Consider the following 15,040-nt stretch of genomic DNA (forward strand, 5'->3'; position numbering starts at 1 on the left):
CCTTTCCCCCTCCATCATCTGTCTGCCTTTGTGCAGCTCTGAGAGCAGCATTAAGAATACTTTGACAAGGGTGTCATTTTAATCTGAATGTCTCAAAATGATTGGGGAGAAAAAAAGTTCTCCTTTGCCTTCAACTCCAAAATAAAATGATCTGGGAAGGAGAAAAAAAGGTTTCCTCCAAGAGATCTTCTCTTTGTGCCAAGTCTTCTAGGACTGCCCTGAGGATGGAGATAATTTGGGGATAGAAAGGAGGGTGTGACATTTGTCATCATTCACCAGGAAAGGATTAGTCAAGCCAGCCCAACAGAGGCTGATTTCTCCCCACTTACAAGGATTTTCAGGAGAAAGAACTTAGAATCTGTAGCCAGGAGCTTGAATTCAGGCTCTGTGCCTTATTTTCTATGTGACCTTGGTCATATCTTGGAGCCTGTTTTTTTTTTATTTGTAAAGAAGAGATAATACCTAAGTCAGGGTAGTGTGAATATTAAATTAATGATGTATGTGAAAATGCTTCTGGCATATTTACCCATTATTTACATGGGTAAATAATGATATTTGAAATGAATAAAGACACCGAGTGTAAAGTCTGTGATAATGAGAACTTAACCTGGGGTCACCATTAGGGTGAGAGGTGATCCCTAGATGGGGTAACATGCATTAAGCCATACACCCCATATATGCTCCAAATGTACCAGTACATTTCTTAAACCAGGTCAACCTTGAGCATGAGTGGAAAGAGGGAAGACTTGGCATTTAGGGCCTCCACTCACACTCTCTATTTGTGTGGTTTCCTCTCTGAGGTCTCCCACTCACCCTCCAGTAGCAATGACCTCCCACGGGATTTGCTTGCAGATGACACGTCCTCAATCATCAGTACCTTTGAAACTATGCCGATGTGTTTCTTGTCCCAAGAGTTCTTGCTGTATGCATTTGGTTGCTACATCTCCTATCACATCTATAGGTTCTCTCCCTCTCAGTTCTTCTCTCTCTCCTATTGCAATATACTTATTAAAGAAATTGGGTGATTTGTTCTGTAGAGCTTCCTACATTCTGGATTTGCTACCTGCATCCCTATGTTTCCAACCTTTTTCTTTATCTCTTCTATTTTTTGTAAAGTGGAAGCTAGACCCAGAGGTTTTTAGATTCAGGTTGGATGTGTGGCTAAGAATAGCTTACAGATGCTGTGGTGGGCTTTCCACTGCATCTCCAAGAGGCAAGTATTCTCTGGTTGTTTCTCTTTTCAATGACATTGAGATTGATTGGTGGGTTGGAGGATGATTGGCCTGATTCATTTTCACAAAGTTCACCTAATGGTTTACACAGTCCCTGGAAAGTGCTGTGAGATTCATTATTTCAAGAGGGTTTGCAAAATACTAATATTCCAATTCTATCATTTTTTAATTTATTGGTTGTCATTCTTTTATAAATAAAAACTTACACACATCAAGTATACTTACTCTTAGGTAAGACATGGGCAGGAAAGACAATATAAATATTTGCATTTTTCACTTTGCCAGTTGTCAGAATAATGAGTTGGTTTGCAAGCATTCTTCAAATGTGACCAATGATGTTGCCGTGGTTTCTATTTTTTAGTGTAATAATGAATGTGTAGATTTTAACATATTTAATATGTTTCAATTCATTATGGTTACTCTCTTTTGTAACATTCAAATGATCTCAACTTTGGCCGGTAGAACTGCCTACAAGTTGGCTACTAAATTCTTTTAACATGACTCCAGTAACCTTGAATTATGCTTTTCAGACGCGTCTTGCTTAGCTTCTTAAGCTCCCAGATTCAGGTAACTATCTTGCAGGGAGAACCATCCATGTGCTAGGCCTAGTTCTCTGACCCACTCTTTTCACCAGGATCTTAGTCTATCAGGACTCTAATTTTGATTTTTCATCCCCATATGACTGCCACAGTCTCTGTTGGTTTTTCTTTTTCTGTGGTGGCCTCTGCCTGGGGAAAGCTCAGTTGCTTTTCCCTCACCCAGAATCAGCAACTGTTCCCAGGCAGATGGGAACTCTCATTTTCCACAGTTTGGCCTCTTTTCAGAATCTTGAGGCCCCTGGTCCTGGTTGTTTCAGCATCTCTCTGATGCACTAAAATAGAGTTTTTGTAATTTCCCAGGCAAGAGTTATTGTTTAGCTGCAAACTGCTTTAGCAACCCAGGTCTTCTGATATTAAGCTGGGGGCTTTCCCAGGGCCATCACAGCAGTAGATGTGTTTGGTGGACAGCAGCACAGGTGGAAACAATGGAGTTGGTGTGGTGACATCAGGATGGAGAAAGTGTGGTTGGCTGAACTTTGCAGTTGGCTGGACCTCAGAGACCTTGGCAGTGATGTTCGGCTTGGGTCTGAGCCAAGCAGGCACTGCTGAACAATGGGAAGCTGGCAACGGTCGCTTCCTGCACACTCAGCTCTCCATTTAGGTGATGTCAGAGAAAACCAAGCAGAGGCTGCCTGAAACTCCAGGCCCTGGGCTGGAGCTTTGTCCTGGGCACGATAATTTAAAGGAGCAAAATTTTAATATAATGACTTGCAAACTTTTTCCTGCCTTTAATTGCCCTCGTCTATCAGCAAATACACTGTAACCGCTTCTCCAGTGATCGTGGTAACCTCTTTCCTGGCCTTGAATCAGACACCAACATGGCCAGTGGAGGTGATGGATGTGGTTGGATATCCAAGGTCAAAGGTGGGAGGTCTCCAGTCTGGGCCTTCTCTTCTTCCTTCCTCTTCCTCATCTAGTGTATTTTTTGTGCCACTTGCTTTGCACCAGTGACATAATTTCCTGCTATTGGGCACCAGGCCTCCATCCGCCAGATTCCAGGAGCTATAATTTCTCCCCTTACTGTTAGCCAAATCTTCTCAGGGGGTTCTGAACTAATTTACCCTGATGAGGAAGGGTAGGCAAATCGGCGAATGGGACCTTGTCTCACTCTGGGGTGTTTCCATAATGTGGGGCTTAGAAAAACCCTGAGCTCAAAGCTTGACACACTGACCAACTCAAACAGCCTTCTAGGGAGAGAGGAGATTTCTGGCTTTTTACCTTGTTTTCCCCTATCCTGAAATTTCAAAGTGCCATTTCCTATTCATAATGGACTGCTCAAAGCAAAGTCAAATTTTTAATCAATAAAATATTTTAAAAGGGAGCAAAGAGATTATACATTTTCCAGGCAAGATGAATATTCTGGGAAAACACTGAGTTGCTATCCTGGATTAGAGAAACATAAAATGTCCTCTTAAAAACTATTTCATACATGATGACTAAATGTAATGTAGCATCCTAGATGGGATCTTGAAGCAGAAAAAAAGCACTGTGGGTAAAACTAAGGAAATCTGAATAAAAAATGGATTTTAGTTAATAATAAGGTATCAGGTAAGATGTTAATAACAGGGGAAACTGGGTGTAGGGTATAGAGGGACTTTCTGCAGTGTCTTCACAACTTTTTGGTAGATCTAAAGTTATTCTGAAATAAAAGGCTTATTTTAAACAATGATTTCATATACAAAGAAGGTGTTGAAAAGCAAAGGGAGGTGAGACAATAAAAGGTTACACTTATGACTCAAGTTATAAAACAAAATAGAAATGTAATATTCCATGCAGATTTGCAGAAATGGTGTCAGCAAATCACATTTATATAGAAATAGCAATAGTGGAATAGAGCATTTCAAATGGGGAAAGCAGCATTACAGAGCCCAGCGTCACCAAGTTCTTGCTCACTTACAAATAACCCTGAGAAGCTTTCTGTGAATGAAAATGTATATAACTTCGAGTTTTTAAAGAGCTATGGGCTGGGAGCCAAAATACATCCTTGGGCTCCATTCTTTCAGTATCCTAAAATTAACCTATTGGAATGAACTATTCTACTCAGCTGTTTCAAATGGGAAATCTATCTCTAAAAGTAAACATTTTATTTGAGGTGTTTCGAAATGAAGCATTTGATTAAAAAAAAAAAGTCAGACATACACACAAAAGTGTATAAAACAGTATAAGAATCCCTACGTGGGGCTTCCCTTCCATGGTGGCGCAGTGATTGGGAGTACGCCTGCCGATGCAGGGGACACGGGTTCGTGCCCCGGTCCGGGAAGATCCCACATGCCGCCGAGCGGCTGGGCCCGTGAGCCATGGCCGCTGAGCCTGCGCGTCCGGAGCCTGTGCTCCGCAGCCGGAGAGGCCATAACAGTGAGAGGCCCGCGTACCGCAAAAAACAAAACAAAACAAAAACCCTTATGTGTCCATTACCCAGCTTTACCAGTAGTGGAGACTCACTAAGCTTATTTCAGCTCTTCCCTCTCCCCTCTCATATTTTTCCCTAGAATAATATAAAGCAACTCTCAGATAGTAGAGTCATTTGCTTTTTAAATAAACTGACATTTTAGATATTCTTTTGTAAACATTTAAGGAGTACCTACTTTTTAAAAATCCTTATTTTATATCAGAGTACAATTGATTAACAATGTTATGTTAGTTTCACGTGTACAGCAAAGTGATTCAGTTATACATATACGTGTATTTATTCTTTTTCAAGTTCTTTCCCCATTTAGGTTATTACAGAATATTGAGCAGAGTTCCCTGTGCTATACAGTAGGTCCTTGTTGTTTATCTATTTTACATATAGCCGTGTGTACATGTCAATCCCAAACTCCCAGTCTATCCCTCCACCGCACCACTCCCCACCAGTAACCATAAGTTTGTTCTCTAAGTCTGGAGCACCTACCTTCAAGGCAACTATTTTTGGAGGTGAACATAGAGATGAGTGAGATATGGTTCTCGCTGGAAAGGAGGAGCTTAGTTTCAGAAGAAAACTAAGACATACACATAATATCCCCAATCACAATATAATGGGATAAATGCTGTGATAGAGACCCAGAAAGCGTGCTGTAGGGGTTCAGAGTAGGGGTAAAGAACTTCATTTGGGATGAATGAGAGGAAACATTGTAAGAGAGGCTGCGTCTGACTCAGATCACAAATGATGGCCCGAATTACACGCACAGAAGGACAAAGGGTGAGGAAGACCTGGCTGCTGCCCCCAGCCTGTGCCCCTAGCCTGTGCCCACCCCTTTCTCTTTCAGACACACACGCAGGGCAGGGACATCTCAGAAGAAAGCCATTTCTCCTAAAAGAAAATGGATCCACCATAATGGGTCAAATATCAGAAGCAACTTCAGCCTAATTTTGATAAAAGACAACCTGAAGGAAGTTATGTTTTCTACTAACTTGACAGAATGGGGGTTCTGCAAGAAATTAAATCATTATTAAAAAAATCAAGATAATTCTAGTTCTTTCACCCCTGAGTTTGAGATATAACCTGCTGTGAGTATTTGAAGATTTGGCGTGAGACTAGATAATTATTTTTTTAACATCTTTATTGGAGTATAATTGCTTTACAATGGTGTGTTAGTTTCTGCTGTATAACAAAGTGAATCAGCTATATGTATACATATATCCCCAAATCTCCTCCCTCTTGCGTCTCCCTCCCACCCTCCCTATCCCACTCCTCTAGGTGGTCACAGAGCACCGAGCTGATCTCCCTGTGCTATGCGGCAGCTTCCCACTAGCTATCTAGTTTACATTTGGTAGCGTATATATGTCAGTGCCACCCTCTCACTTCGTACCAGCTTACCCTTCCCCCTCCCCGTGTCCTCAAGTCCATTCTCTATGTCTGCGTCTTTATTCCTGTCCTGCCCCTAGGTTCTTCAGAACCATTTTTTGTATATTAGAGTCCATATATATGTGTTAGCATATGGTATTTGTTTTTCTCTTTCTGACTTACTTCACTCTGTATGACAGACTCTAGGTCCATCCACCTCACTACAAATAACTCAATTTCATTTCTTTTTATGGCTGAGTAATATTCCATTGTATATATGTGCCACATCTTCTTTATCCATTCATCTGTTGATGGACACTTAGGTTGCTTCCATGTCCTGGCTATTGTAAATAGTGCTGCAATGAACATTGTGGTACATGACTCTTTTTGAATTATGGTTTTCTCTGGGTATATGCCCAGTAGTGGGATTGCTGGGTCATATGGTAGTTCTATTTTTAGTATTTTAAGGAACCTCCACACTGTTCTCCATAGTGGCTATATCAATTTACATTCCCACCAACAGTGCAAGAAGGTTCCCTTTTCTCCACACCCTCTCCAGCATTTATTGTTTGTAGACTTTTTGATGATGGCCATTCTGACTGGTGTGAGGTGATACCTCATTGTCGTTATGATTTGCATTTCTCTAATGATTAGTGATGTTGAGCATCCTTTCATGTGTTTGTTGGCAATCTGTATATCTTCTTTGGAGAAATGTCTACTTAGATCTTCTGCCCATGTTTGGATTGGGTTTTTTGTTTATTTGATATTGAGCTGCATGAGCTGCTTGTATATTTTGGAGATTAATCCTTTGTCAGTTGCTTCATTTGCAAATATCATCTCCCATTCTGAGGGTTATCTTTTCATCCGTTTATGGTTTCCTTTGTTGTGCAAAAGTTTTAAAGTTTCATTAGGTCCCACTTGTTTATTTTTGATTTTATTTCCATTTCTCTAGGAGATGGGTCAAAAAGGATCTTGCTGTGATTTATGTCATAGAGTGTTCTGCTTATGTTTTCTTCTAAGAGTTTTATAGTGTCTGGCCTTACATTTAGATCTTTAATCCATATTGAGTCTATTTTTGTGTATGGTGTTAGGGAGTGTTCTAATTTCATTCTTTTATGTGTAGCTGTCCAGTTTTCCCAGCACCTCTTATTGAAGAGGCTGTCTTTTCTCCATTGTATATTCTTGTCTCCTCTCTCAAAAACAAGGTGACCATATGTGTGTGGGTTTATCTCTGGGCTTTTTATCCTGTTCCATTGATCTATATTTCTGTTTTTGTGCCAGTACCATACTGTCTTAATTACTGTACCTTTGTAGTAGTCTGAAGTCAGGGAGCCAGATTCCTCCAGCTCCATTTTTCTTTCTCAAGATTGCTTTGGCTATTTGGGGTCTTTTGTGTTTCCATACAAATTGTGAAATTTTTTGTTCTAGTTCTGTGAAAAATGCCATTCGTAGTTTGATAGGGATTGCATTGAATCTGTAGATTGCTTTGGGTAGTAGAGTCATTTTCACAATGTTGATTCTTCCAATCCAAGAACATGGTATATCTCTCCATCTGTTTGTATCCTCTTTAATTTCTTTCAACAGTGAGGCTAGATAATTATAGAATTAAGTTTGGGCTTGGAGGTAGCAAAAATGTCAAAGAGCAAAGGAGCATAGTGACTGAGAAAACCTTAGAAATGAGGGGAGCCACTGCTTCAGCCTCTTGGAGTTGAGGTGTCAAGGAAAAGGAGGGATGAGAAAGGAGGAAGTGATTGTCATAATAACTTGGTTTTTCTCAGTGAAGTGGAAGTAGGATCATGTGCCAACCATGGGAAACAAAGGAATTAGCTAGCATTGGTGACAGCAGTGGTGCTGTCTCCACTCTCCAGGCTGTTCCCTACAATTTCCAGCCAACTAGTGATGAGGTGAGACCATGTGGCTAGTCCAGGCCCATGGTATGTGACCATAAATGACTTGTGTCCCTTGAATGATGAGGCACTGGGGAACTGGGGTGCCAACTTTATTCAGCCTTCTCTTCTCTGGCCACAGCAACCCTGGGAGCCACGTGGTGAGATGGTGGCATCCCAAGACTGGGAAGGCTGCATCCCTAATTATTGTACAGTGGAGAGCCAGCCAATAGGCTGTGGCTGTGACCCAACTGAGGTGTGACCCTCTGTTCTGACATCTTGAGGTTTATTTGCTAGTGCAGCCCAGCGTAGCTACCTCCACTAGAGCCACACTGAGTGTCCCACTGAATTTAGGTTACGTTTGTAGTCAGGCTCACCATGGAAGCACCTGTAAGGTTTCCTCTACTGGGTCTTCTGGATCCCAGGAACTAGATGAAACTTGAAGAACAGAGACCATGTCTCACGTGCCCTTCAGAGGACCCAACAGAGCGTTTTACAAAGATTCACAGAGTGTGAACATAGATGGAAGAAAACCTCAGAGAGTGACCTTTTGGAATTCTCACGCTTCCTAAAGAGAAAGGCACAAATCTCAAATGTTTCAGTTGGAAAACGAAGGCGGTGGTCAAAAAAGACAACTCTGGGAAGAGTGTTTGAATTTTCAGGGTCATCTTTTCATCGCGTTCAATAACAATGAAACGACTGTGTGGGGTGAGTTCTCACAGGCAAAGGTTCGGTTTAAGTATCAGATCAGAGGCCAGGACGCTAACTTGGACACCATGCTGACTCAGAAATTATACTTATTCTCAGTTGTTCTCCCAATTATTTTGATCAACTATACAGTTTCAAAGCAACTGTAGATGTGAGTCCTGGATATGGAACAGTCTCGGGGAATGTTTCAAAAACAACAAAGTCATGATAGAATCAAGACATTTTAGAGATGATCTGCAGGTATCATAAGCCTGTGTACTTGGGGGAAAACAGGCATCTCCTGCCAACAGCACTGATGTTAGGTCAGTAGGTTTCCCATCTTGAATGCCTACAAAACTCAGGGGAAAGAACATGGAGAGAAGATAAGTAACAGCCTAAGAAATCATGATAGAGAATAGAATTCCATAATACTTTGATAGACACAGCAGTTTAGGACTTAAAAGAGTGAACTAGAATAAACTCATAGTTTCTTATTATAGAAGATAATAATTATAATTCACATTTGTATAGCATTTTGTAATAAAAAGCATTTTGTGTCATTTATTTCTTACGACAAGTATCTGGGGTTGGTAATAGTATTAGTTCTCTTTACAGTAAAGCAAACAACAGGCTATAGACACTATCGCTTTCTATTATAGGAACAGTGGCAGAAACTAGGCATGAGAGTGGGTGCCCCACTGAGCCCCTTTTGCTGCTTGAGCAAGAGTTGGGTGGAAGCGTGGAGTGGTCAGCTGGACCAGGGGGAGCCCCTCACTCCCCGCTTCCCTATGGGCTGGCTTCTCTGTCCAGTCTGTCAGGTGGAATCCTTGCAGCACGTGTACCAAGGCCAGTGACACCCACCCCTGGATGACCCAGGGCATGAATGGGCCACGTTACTTCTCAGACACACCCAACCTTCCTTGTGTTTTCTCGGTCACTATGCTCCTTTGCTCTTTGACATTTTTGCTACCTCCAAGCCCAAACTTAATTCTATAATTATCTAGTCTCACTGTTGAAAGAAATTAAAGAGGATACAAACAGATGGAGAAGAGAAGTTTGCTTATTGCTGACGAGCCGATGCATGCTGCTCAGCAGGTGTGTGTGCATCTTTCAGCGGACTGACGTCTCCTGTACAGACAGAAAAGTCTCTAGGTTTGGGTTAATGGTGGAGACGAGCTAGCTTGTTGCTCTAACCACACGCTGCTCTATGGCTGGTGCTTGCAGTCTGGCAGTGTCTTCATTTGCAGAAGATGAAGATGCTCGTTTGCAGGAGAAGCAGAACCGTGACAGAGACGACATGGACTGGGCGATCTCTCCATGCTTGCGGAGAGCTTGGGAAGGAGCCGGGAAGAGGCTGGTGCAGTTCATCGCGGACTGGGTCACCCTTCTCTCACACACAGTGTTGTTGCAAATGCAATAGCCCAGCCTCTGGTAAATCTGCTGACAAGGAGCTATTGTAGCATTTTCTGGAAGTCTTAGGTGTAGATCACACCTGTGGAAAGGGTGAGCTATTTCCTAAAGGGAAGGAATATTTATATAGTCAGTCATCCTGGAGAAGATGATCCTAGGAAGGAAAGGAGGAAGCTGGCCTTAGACTGGGTCAAGAGACAGCTCGCTCCTTCCTCTGAATTAAATGTGACCAGCACAGTGGTGGAAGATGCTTCCGGAGGTGGGAAGGGACATTGGCTCTGTCATGCGGCGTGAGCTGGTGGCTACACAGGGAGGTGGCCCAGTAAGCAGCCCCTTGCTAAGGGCTCATGTGGTGAATATCTACATTATAATCCACATAATATTATTTACATCGGTCATAGTATCTACAGGGCACTTTTCTTCCGTTATCTCCGAATCTTCAGTATAATCATGTCAAAAGTGATAGTCTAGCTTTCGTTGTGAGGAATCCCTGAGAGACAGTCTGTGCCCAGTTTGGCACTGAGTGTGGAAGGCAAGGTGGAGTTGTGGGGACCACGGAGCCGCATGGGGACGCTGCTGGGCCTGGTGCAGGGGAACAGAGGAACGAGGTTCCTGGAGTCTGCAACCCAAGGATGCTCCACAAACTATGGGCAGAGGAAGCTGCGCCAATCAAGAGGTGGGGCCTCTGACCACTGAGCTGGGCTCCACTTAGAGATGGGGCAGATTAAAGCCATTTCTACCCAGAAGGCTCTGCAGGAAAGAAAATGAGCCCAATGGTTGATATGTGTTATTGTACCGCTGAAAAATCTGGGGTAAAATCATAGCAAATTCCTTTTGTTTTGATTGTTTTTAGCTACATTTACAGGAGAAAGAGAAAAATTGCAAGAAAACAATCAGGGCTCAATATTTTCTAGTATGTGTTTCAACAGTTCCATGACCAGAAAGCTTACTTGAGACAATGCAAAATCTTCAGTCAATTTTGAAGTGTTTTGGTTGTATCCTATTTATTAAGATTAGAAAGTCAACCAATGTGTTCTAGAAACATGTTTCATGACAATTATTGAAATGTTATGGTAATGTCATCAATAGGAAATATCTGTGCTAAAGTATGCAATAGTAATTCTAAATGTTCAGGTCTAAGACTGGGTGAGTTCAGGCTTTATGGACAAAGAAACTTGATTTTCTGACTCTTAACACCTGGATTTATACCTGGCAGTCTTCCAGGTAAAGGGGGGAATGGGGGAAAATTTGGATTGAACATTTTCCTCTAGCAGGGGGAAATTCTTTATAGGGGAAAAAAAAACCTTCAAAAGACGGATTCTACCAATTTAGTTAATTTGGATTAACCTTTTATCCCCACTACTGAGTTATGAGTTGGGTGCTGTGTACAAGTTGTTAAATGTAACTCAATCTCAGTTTTGTCATCCTTAAAATGGGGTAATAATAGTTCTACCTCATAGTTGTTCTAAGAATTAAGAGATCCAGAGCATGGTACACACAGCAAGTGCTCAGTACATATTTGCTATTGTTCCAATACTATTGTCCAGTCAAAGACACTTTTACAGCGACGCACAGCAGTTCGCAAATGTTTTCTATTTCACTTATACTATAGTTATGATCATATTGCCTGTGTTGAAGATTGACTTTTCAAAGCACTCAACCTACATATAAGAAACACTTTCCTGCCCGAAAAAGTTTTAATCATTCCATAACCTTTATCATTATAAGTCTTTATCATCATAAGTTGTGACTTTTCCCAATACCTGAATTACACGGATATATCTGAAAGTAGCACAAGTGCCTACACTGAGGGAACTGTTAGGAATTTTCAGACAGAGCCCCTAAATATTCTCACAGAGACATGTATTTGCAATTTTTATTACGTGCAATTGACACATATTTGCAAGATTTTTTTTCTTTTTTTTTTTTGCGGTACGGGGGCCTCTCACTGTTGTGGCCTCTCCCGTTGCGGAGCACAGGCTCCGGACGCGCAGGCCCAGCGGCCATGGCTCACAGGCCCAGCCGCTCCGCAGCACGTGGGATCTTCCCGGACCGGGGCACGGACCCGTGTCCCCTGCATCGGCAGGTAGACTCTCAACCACTGCGCCACCAGGGAAGCCCTTGCAAGATATTTTTAAGGGACAGACTATGTGTTTCATTTGAAAGAGCAAAATTGATCCCCACCAGAGCCAGGGAATACTTGTAGAGAAAGAAGAAAGAGTAGTGTGTCTGCAGCGGGTGGAGAGCCCTGAAAGTCTGAAGCTGGGTGTGTTATTTCTGGCTTCCCCACCGGCCTCCTCCATGACTTTGGCAAAGCTACACAGGGCGTGGAAACAAGAGCCTACCCACATGATAGCATGGTTATTCTGGCATGAGAGTGGGTGTTGCAAATTGGCGAGCTACTTCCAAAGAACTGGAAAATAAAAGCAGATGTGAGTTTTGACATACGCTCTGGGAAGGAGTTGGGGAAGGCGGGCATGCAGAAAGGGAAATACTCGTTTCGGTTTAAGGCGGCAAAGGATCCAACTATTGAAGTAGGAGGTTTGCTCAACTGCTGCTTTTATAAGTGAACTAGACTTTACATATTGGATTCTTTGCTCCCAAATGTTTTGATTTGCTTTGGGGGGCGTCTTGAGAAACATTTTTTTTCTCTTCGTCATTCTCAGGATACTGCTCTCTGTTCGTTTCTCTGTCCCCCCAAATAGAAATCCATCGGTGGCACTGGTAGTCTCTTTCTATTTGAAGATTTATGAGGGCCTTGTGATAATCCTCTCTAAAGAGGAGCAGTAAGAACCCCATGACAAAGTGTCACTGTAATATCTGATGACCGTCTTCCTCATTTGCCAGTAACATTGAGACGTTTTCTGGCGATGCAAAGAATTGGCCAGGTCCACTCAATTCTATTGCTTGGTCAAAACTGAGCGACACTAAAAGCACAGCCTTTGGGAACCTCTGAATGTTTGGGATGCTGAGGAAGAGAACGCACAAGCTCCCATTATGAGGGGGCAGCCTCAAACCGTGAGGGGAAGAGAGACAGAGAACCAGAGCAGAATCGTGGCACCTTGCCCATCTGCAGGCGAAGCTGGCAGCTCACCTGAGAAATGGAAACAACATTGCTCCAATTAGTTACCTCTCATCTTAGAAGCCTTTGTGAAGGAGCCTGCGTTCTGGGGAGGCAGTCGAAGCCCCACAGAGTGATTAAGTCATTTTGAGGACCTATGGAATTGCTCATCAAGGAAGGAGTTGGTTTTACAGGGCAGATGAAGAGAACAGGACAAAGGGAAAGAAGTGTAAGTGGTACAGTGCAGGGTGATTAGTGACGTTTCTACTAAAGGGTTTAAGAAAAGAGTGGTGCATCCTCTTTTCAGTATCCTTCGGAGAACTTTTTCTTCCCACCTTCCTGGTCCCTCCTCAGTCTCCCAGGCAAATCAACCCAGCCCTTCAATGCAGGTGCTTCTTGGGACTCTACTGGATCCCTTTCCTTCTCATATTATGCACTGTCCCTGGATAACCCCAAATATTTCTGTGGTGTCAATAACTAACTGAATTTTGTAGATTCCTCCAAGCACAGCCTCAAGTCAGACCCTTCTCTTGAGCCTCATGTTATAATACCTCTAACTGCCCACTGGGCTTCTCTGCATGAGTACCCCCAGAGACCTCAAACTCAGCAAGGTCAGGACAACTCACCAGTTTTGTCCAGGCTTGTCCTCAACTCCTGCTCTTCTCTCTCTATGTCATGTATTTGCCAACAGCATATGGTCACTCACCCAACACCCAACCTCAATGAATATCTCACAAATCTATCTCCTCCTCTCCATTCCCATGACCACCCACTCCTTCAGTTCAGACTCCATTCATTTCTCACCTGGATTGCTACCTGAAATCCCTCTCTCATGTCTCATTTCCTTCACGTCAGTTCTTCACAGTGTTATCGTCGTACTATTTACACAAGATAAAGCATACTGTGAAATGGGGTTTTGCTCTTGTCCTGCTCTTTGTCTGGAATCCCATTACTAAGAACCGTAGGCCACTCTGAAGAGCCGTGGAACTAGCAGGCACTCCCTCCCAGGGCTGACTGACAAGTGGCCAAATGATACGCAGAACTGGCTGGGAATTTTAGAGAAGGAGAATTCCTCTTCAGTTTCACACGTTCGAGAGATTAGAAGAAGGGTGGGGTATAAGTGTGTTGACATATTCTACTTTTTTTTTTCTTTTTTTAAAAAACATCTTTATTGGAGTATAATTGCTTTACAATGGTGTGTTAGTTTCTGCTTTACAACGAAGTGAATCAGCTATACATATACATGTGTTCCCATATCTCTTCCCTCTTGCGTCTCCCTCCGTCCCACCCTCCCTATCCCATCCCTGTAGGTGGTCTACTTTTACTCCCTGATTTCTTGGAAAACACCATGTAGGCACTGATTCCAAGGGCTTCAGAACTATGCAGGTGTGGCTGCTCCAGTGAATGGGCTGTCCCCAAGCTGGTATCTGGGCAACGCTCTCTTTAGTTCAGTACAAACCCAAGCACATGACACAATCGGTGATGAAGGGTTGACTGCTGTAGCATACCCACATCACCAAAGTTAGGGCAACAAGAACAGTCTGTTCTTGTGAGGTCCCAGCTTTTGCTTGTAGTTTCTTGTTTGCTCCTGATCTTCTCCTCCTGACTGCCTGCCGTGGGTGCCTTGAGTTCCATATCAGATCCAGAGACAGAGCCTTAAAGAGATGACTTAACCAAAACCCACATTTGCTTACGCCAATTCTCTGTTGTATGTCTATTTAATTTAGTTAAATCTGAGGCAGTAAATTGCCAAGATACTGCAGCCTTTGATTGCTGTTGCACAGTATGGTAGGAGCACTAGATTTAGGACAGAAAATGAATTTTGATACTTACTAGTATCATGACATACTTACTAGTTACATGACAAGCCATGTAACTTCTGTTTCTTCATGAATGGAGTGGAGCTCAGAGGTTTGTGGGGATTAAATTGGAGAGAGGTATTTATGGTGCTTTCAAACTATAGTGCTGTAGCATTGTTAAGGGATTAGGTCCTGTATTAGTCAGAATAACTGATGTTAGCTGATGTAACAAACAAACCCTAAACCAGGGGTTTAAGAAAGTAATGGTCTATTTCTTGCTCATGACAGTGCCCAATGCAGGTTGGTGTGATGGGAAGTAGGTGGGTGGACTTTGCTGCTAGCTGTCATGTAACGACCCAGGCTCCTTCCTTTACGTTGCTCTACCTTCTTCTAATGCCTTGTCCTCAACCAAGGAAAGAGGTAAAATATGGAGAAACGTATCTGCTCTTAACTGCCTTGGCTGGAAAGTGACTCACACGCCAGGGGGTTGGAAGCAGCATTCTGGATGTGCCCATGAAGAAGAGGACAGCACAGATATTGGTGAGCTCTCCAATTCTCTGCTACAGAGCCTGACAGTGTTAATTATTGTATCCCTCCATGGAG

General features: G+C 42.8%; 2 protein-coding genes across 15 annotated transcripts in view; one reads left to right on the top strand and one right to left on the bottom strand.

Annotated features, from left to right (window-relative positions):
• Positions 1 to 15,040, top strand: part of COG6 (component of oligomeric golgi complex 6) — a 336,439-nt gene that overhangs the window by 246,884 nt on the left and 74,515 nt on the right. The window lies entirely within an intron of this gene.
• LOC136792765 (uncharacterized) overlaps positions 1 to 15,040 on the bottom strand; it is a 439,122-nt gene that overhangs the window by 11,186 nt on the left and 412,896 nt on the right. For 9 of the 10 annotated variants that reach the window (XM_067016227.1, XM_067016226.1, XM_067016229.1 and 6 more), the window contains one exon: positions 8,721 to 9,682. The exons of the other annotated variant lie outside the window; for it this stretch is intronic. In XM_067016227.1, the coding sequence (XP_066872328.1) occupies positions 9,344 to 9,682 (339 nt within the window). In that variant the 3' untranslated portion in view covers positions 8,721 to 9,343. Of the gene's footprint in view, positions 1 to 8,720; positions 9,683 to 15,040 lie in introns of those variants that run through there. 10 annotated transcript variants of the gene reach the window in all.

This window comes from Kogia breviceps, chromosome 16 (assembly GCF_026419965.1).
Source record: "Kogia breviceps isolate mKogBre1 chromosome 16, mKogBre1 haplotype 1, whole genome shotgun sequence".
NCBI classification, from domain to species: domain Eukaryota; kingdom Metazoa; phylum Chordata; class Mammalia; order Artiodactyla; family Physeteridae; genus Kogia; species Kogia breviceps.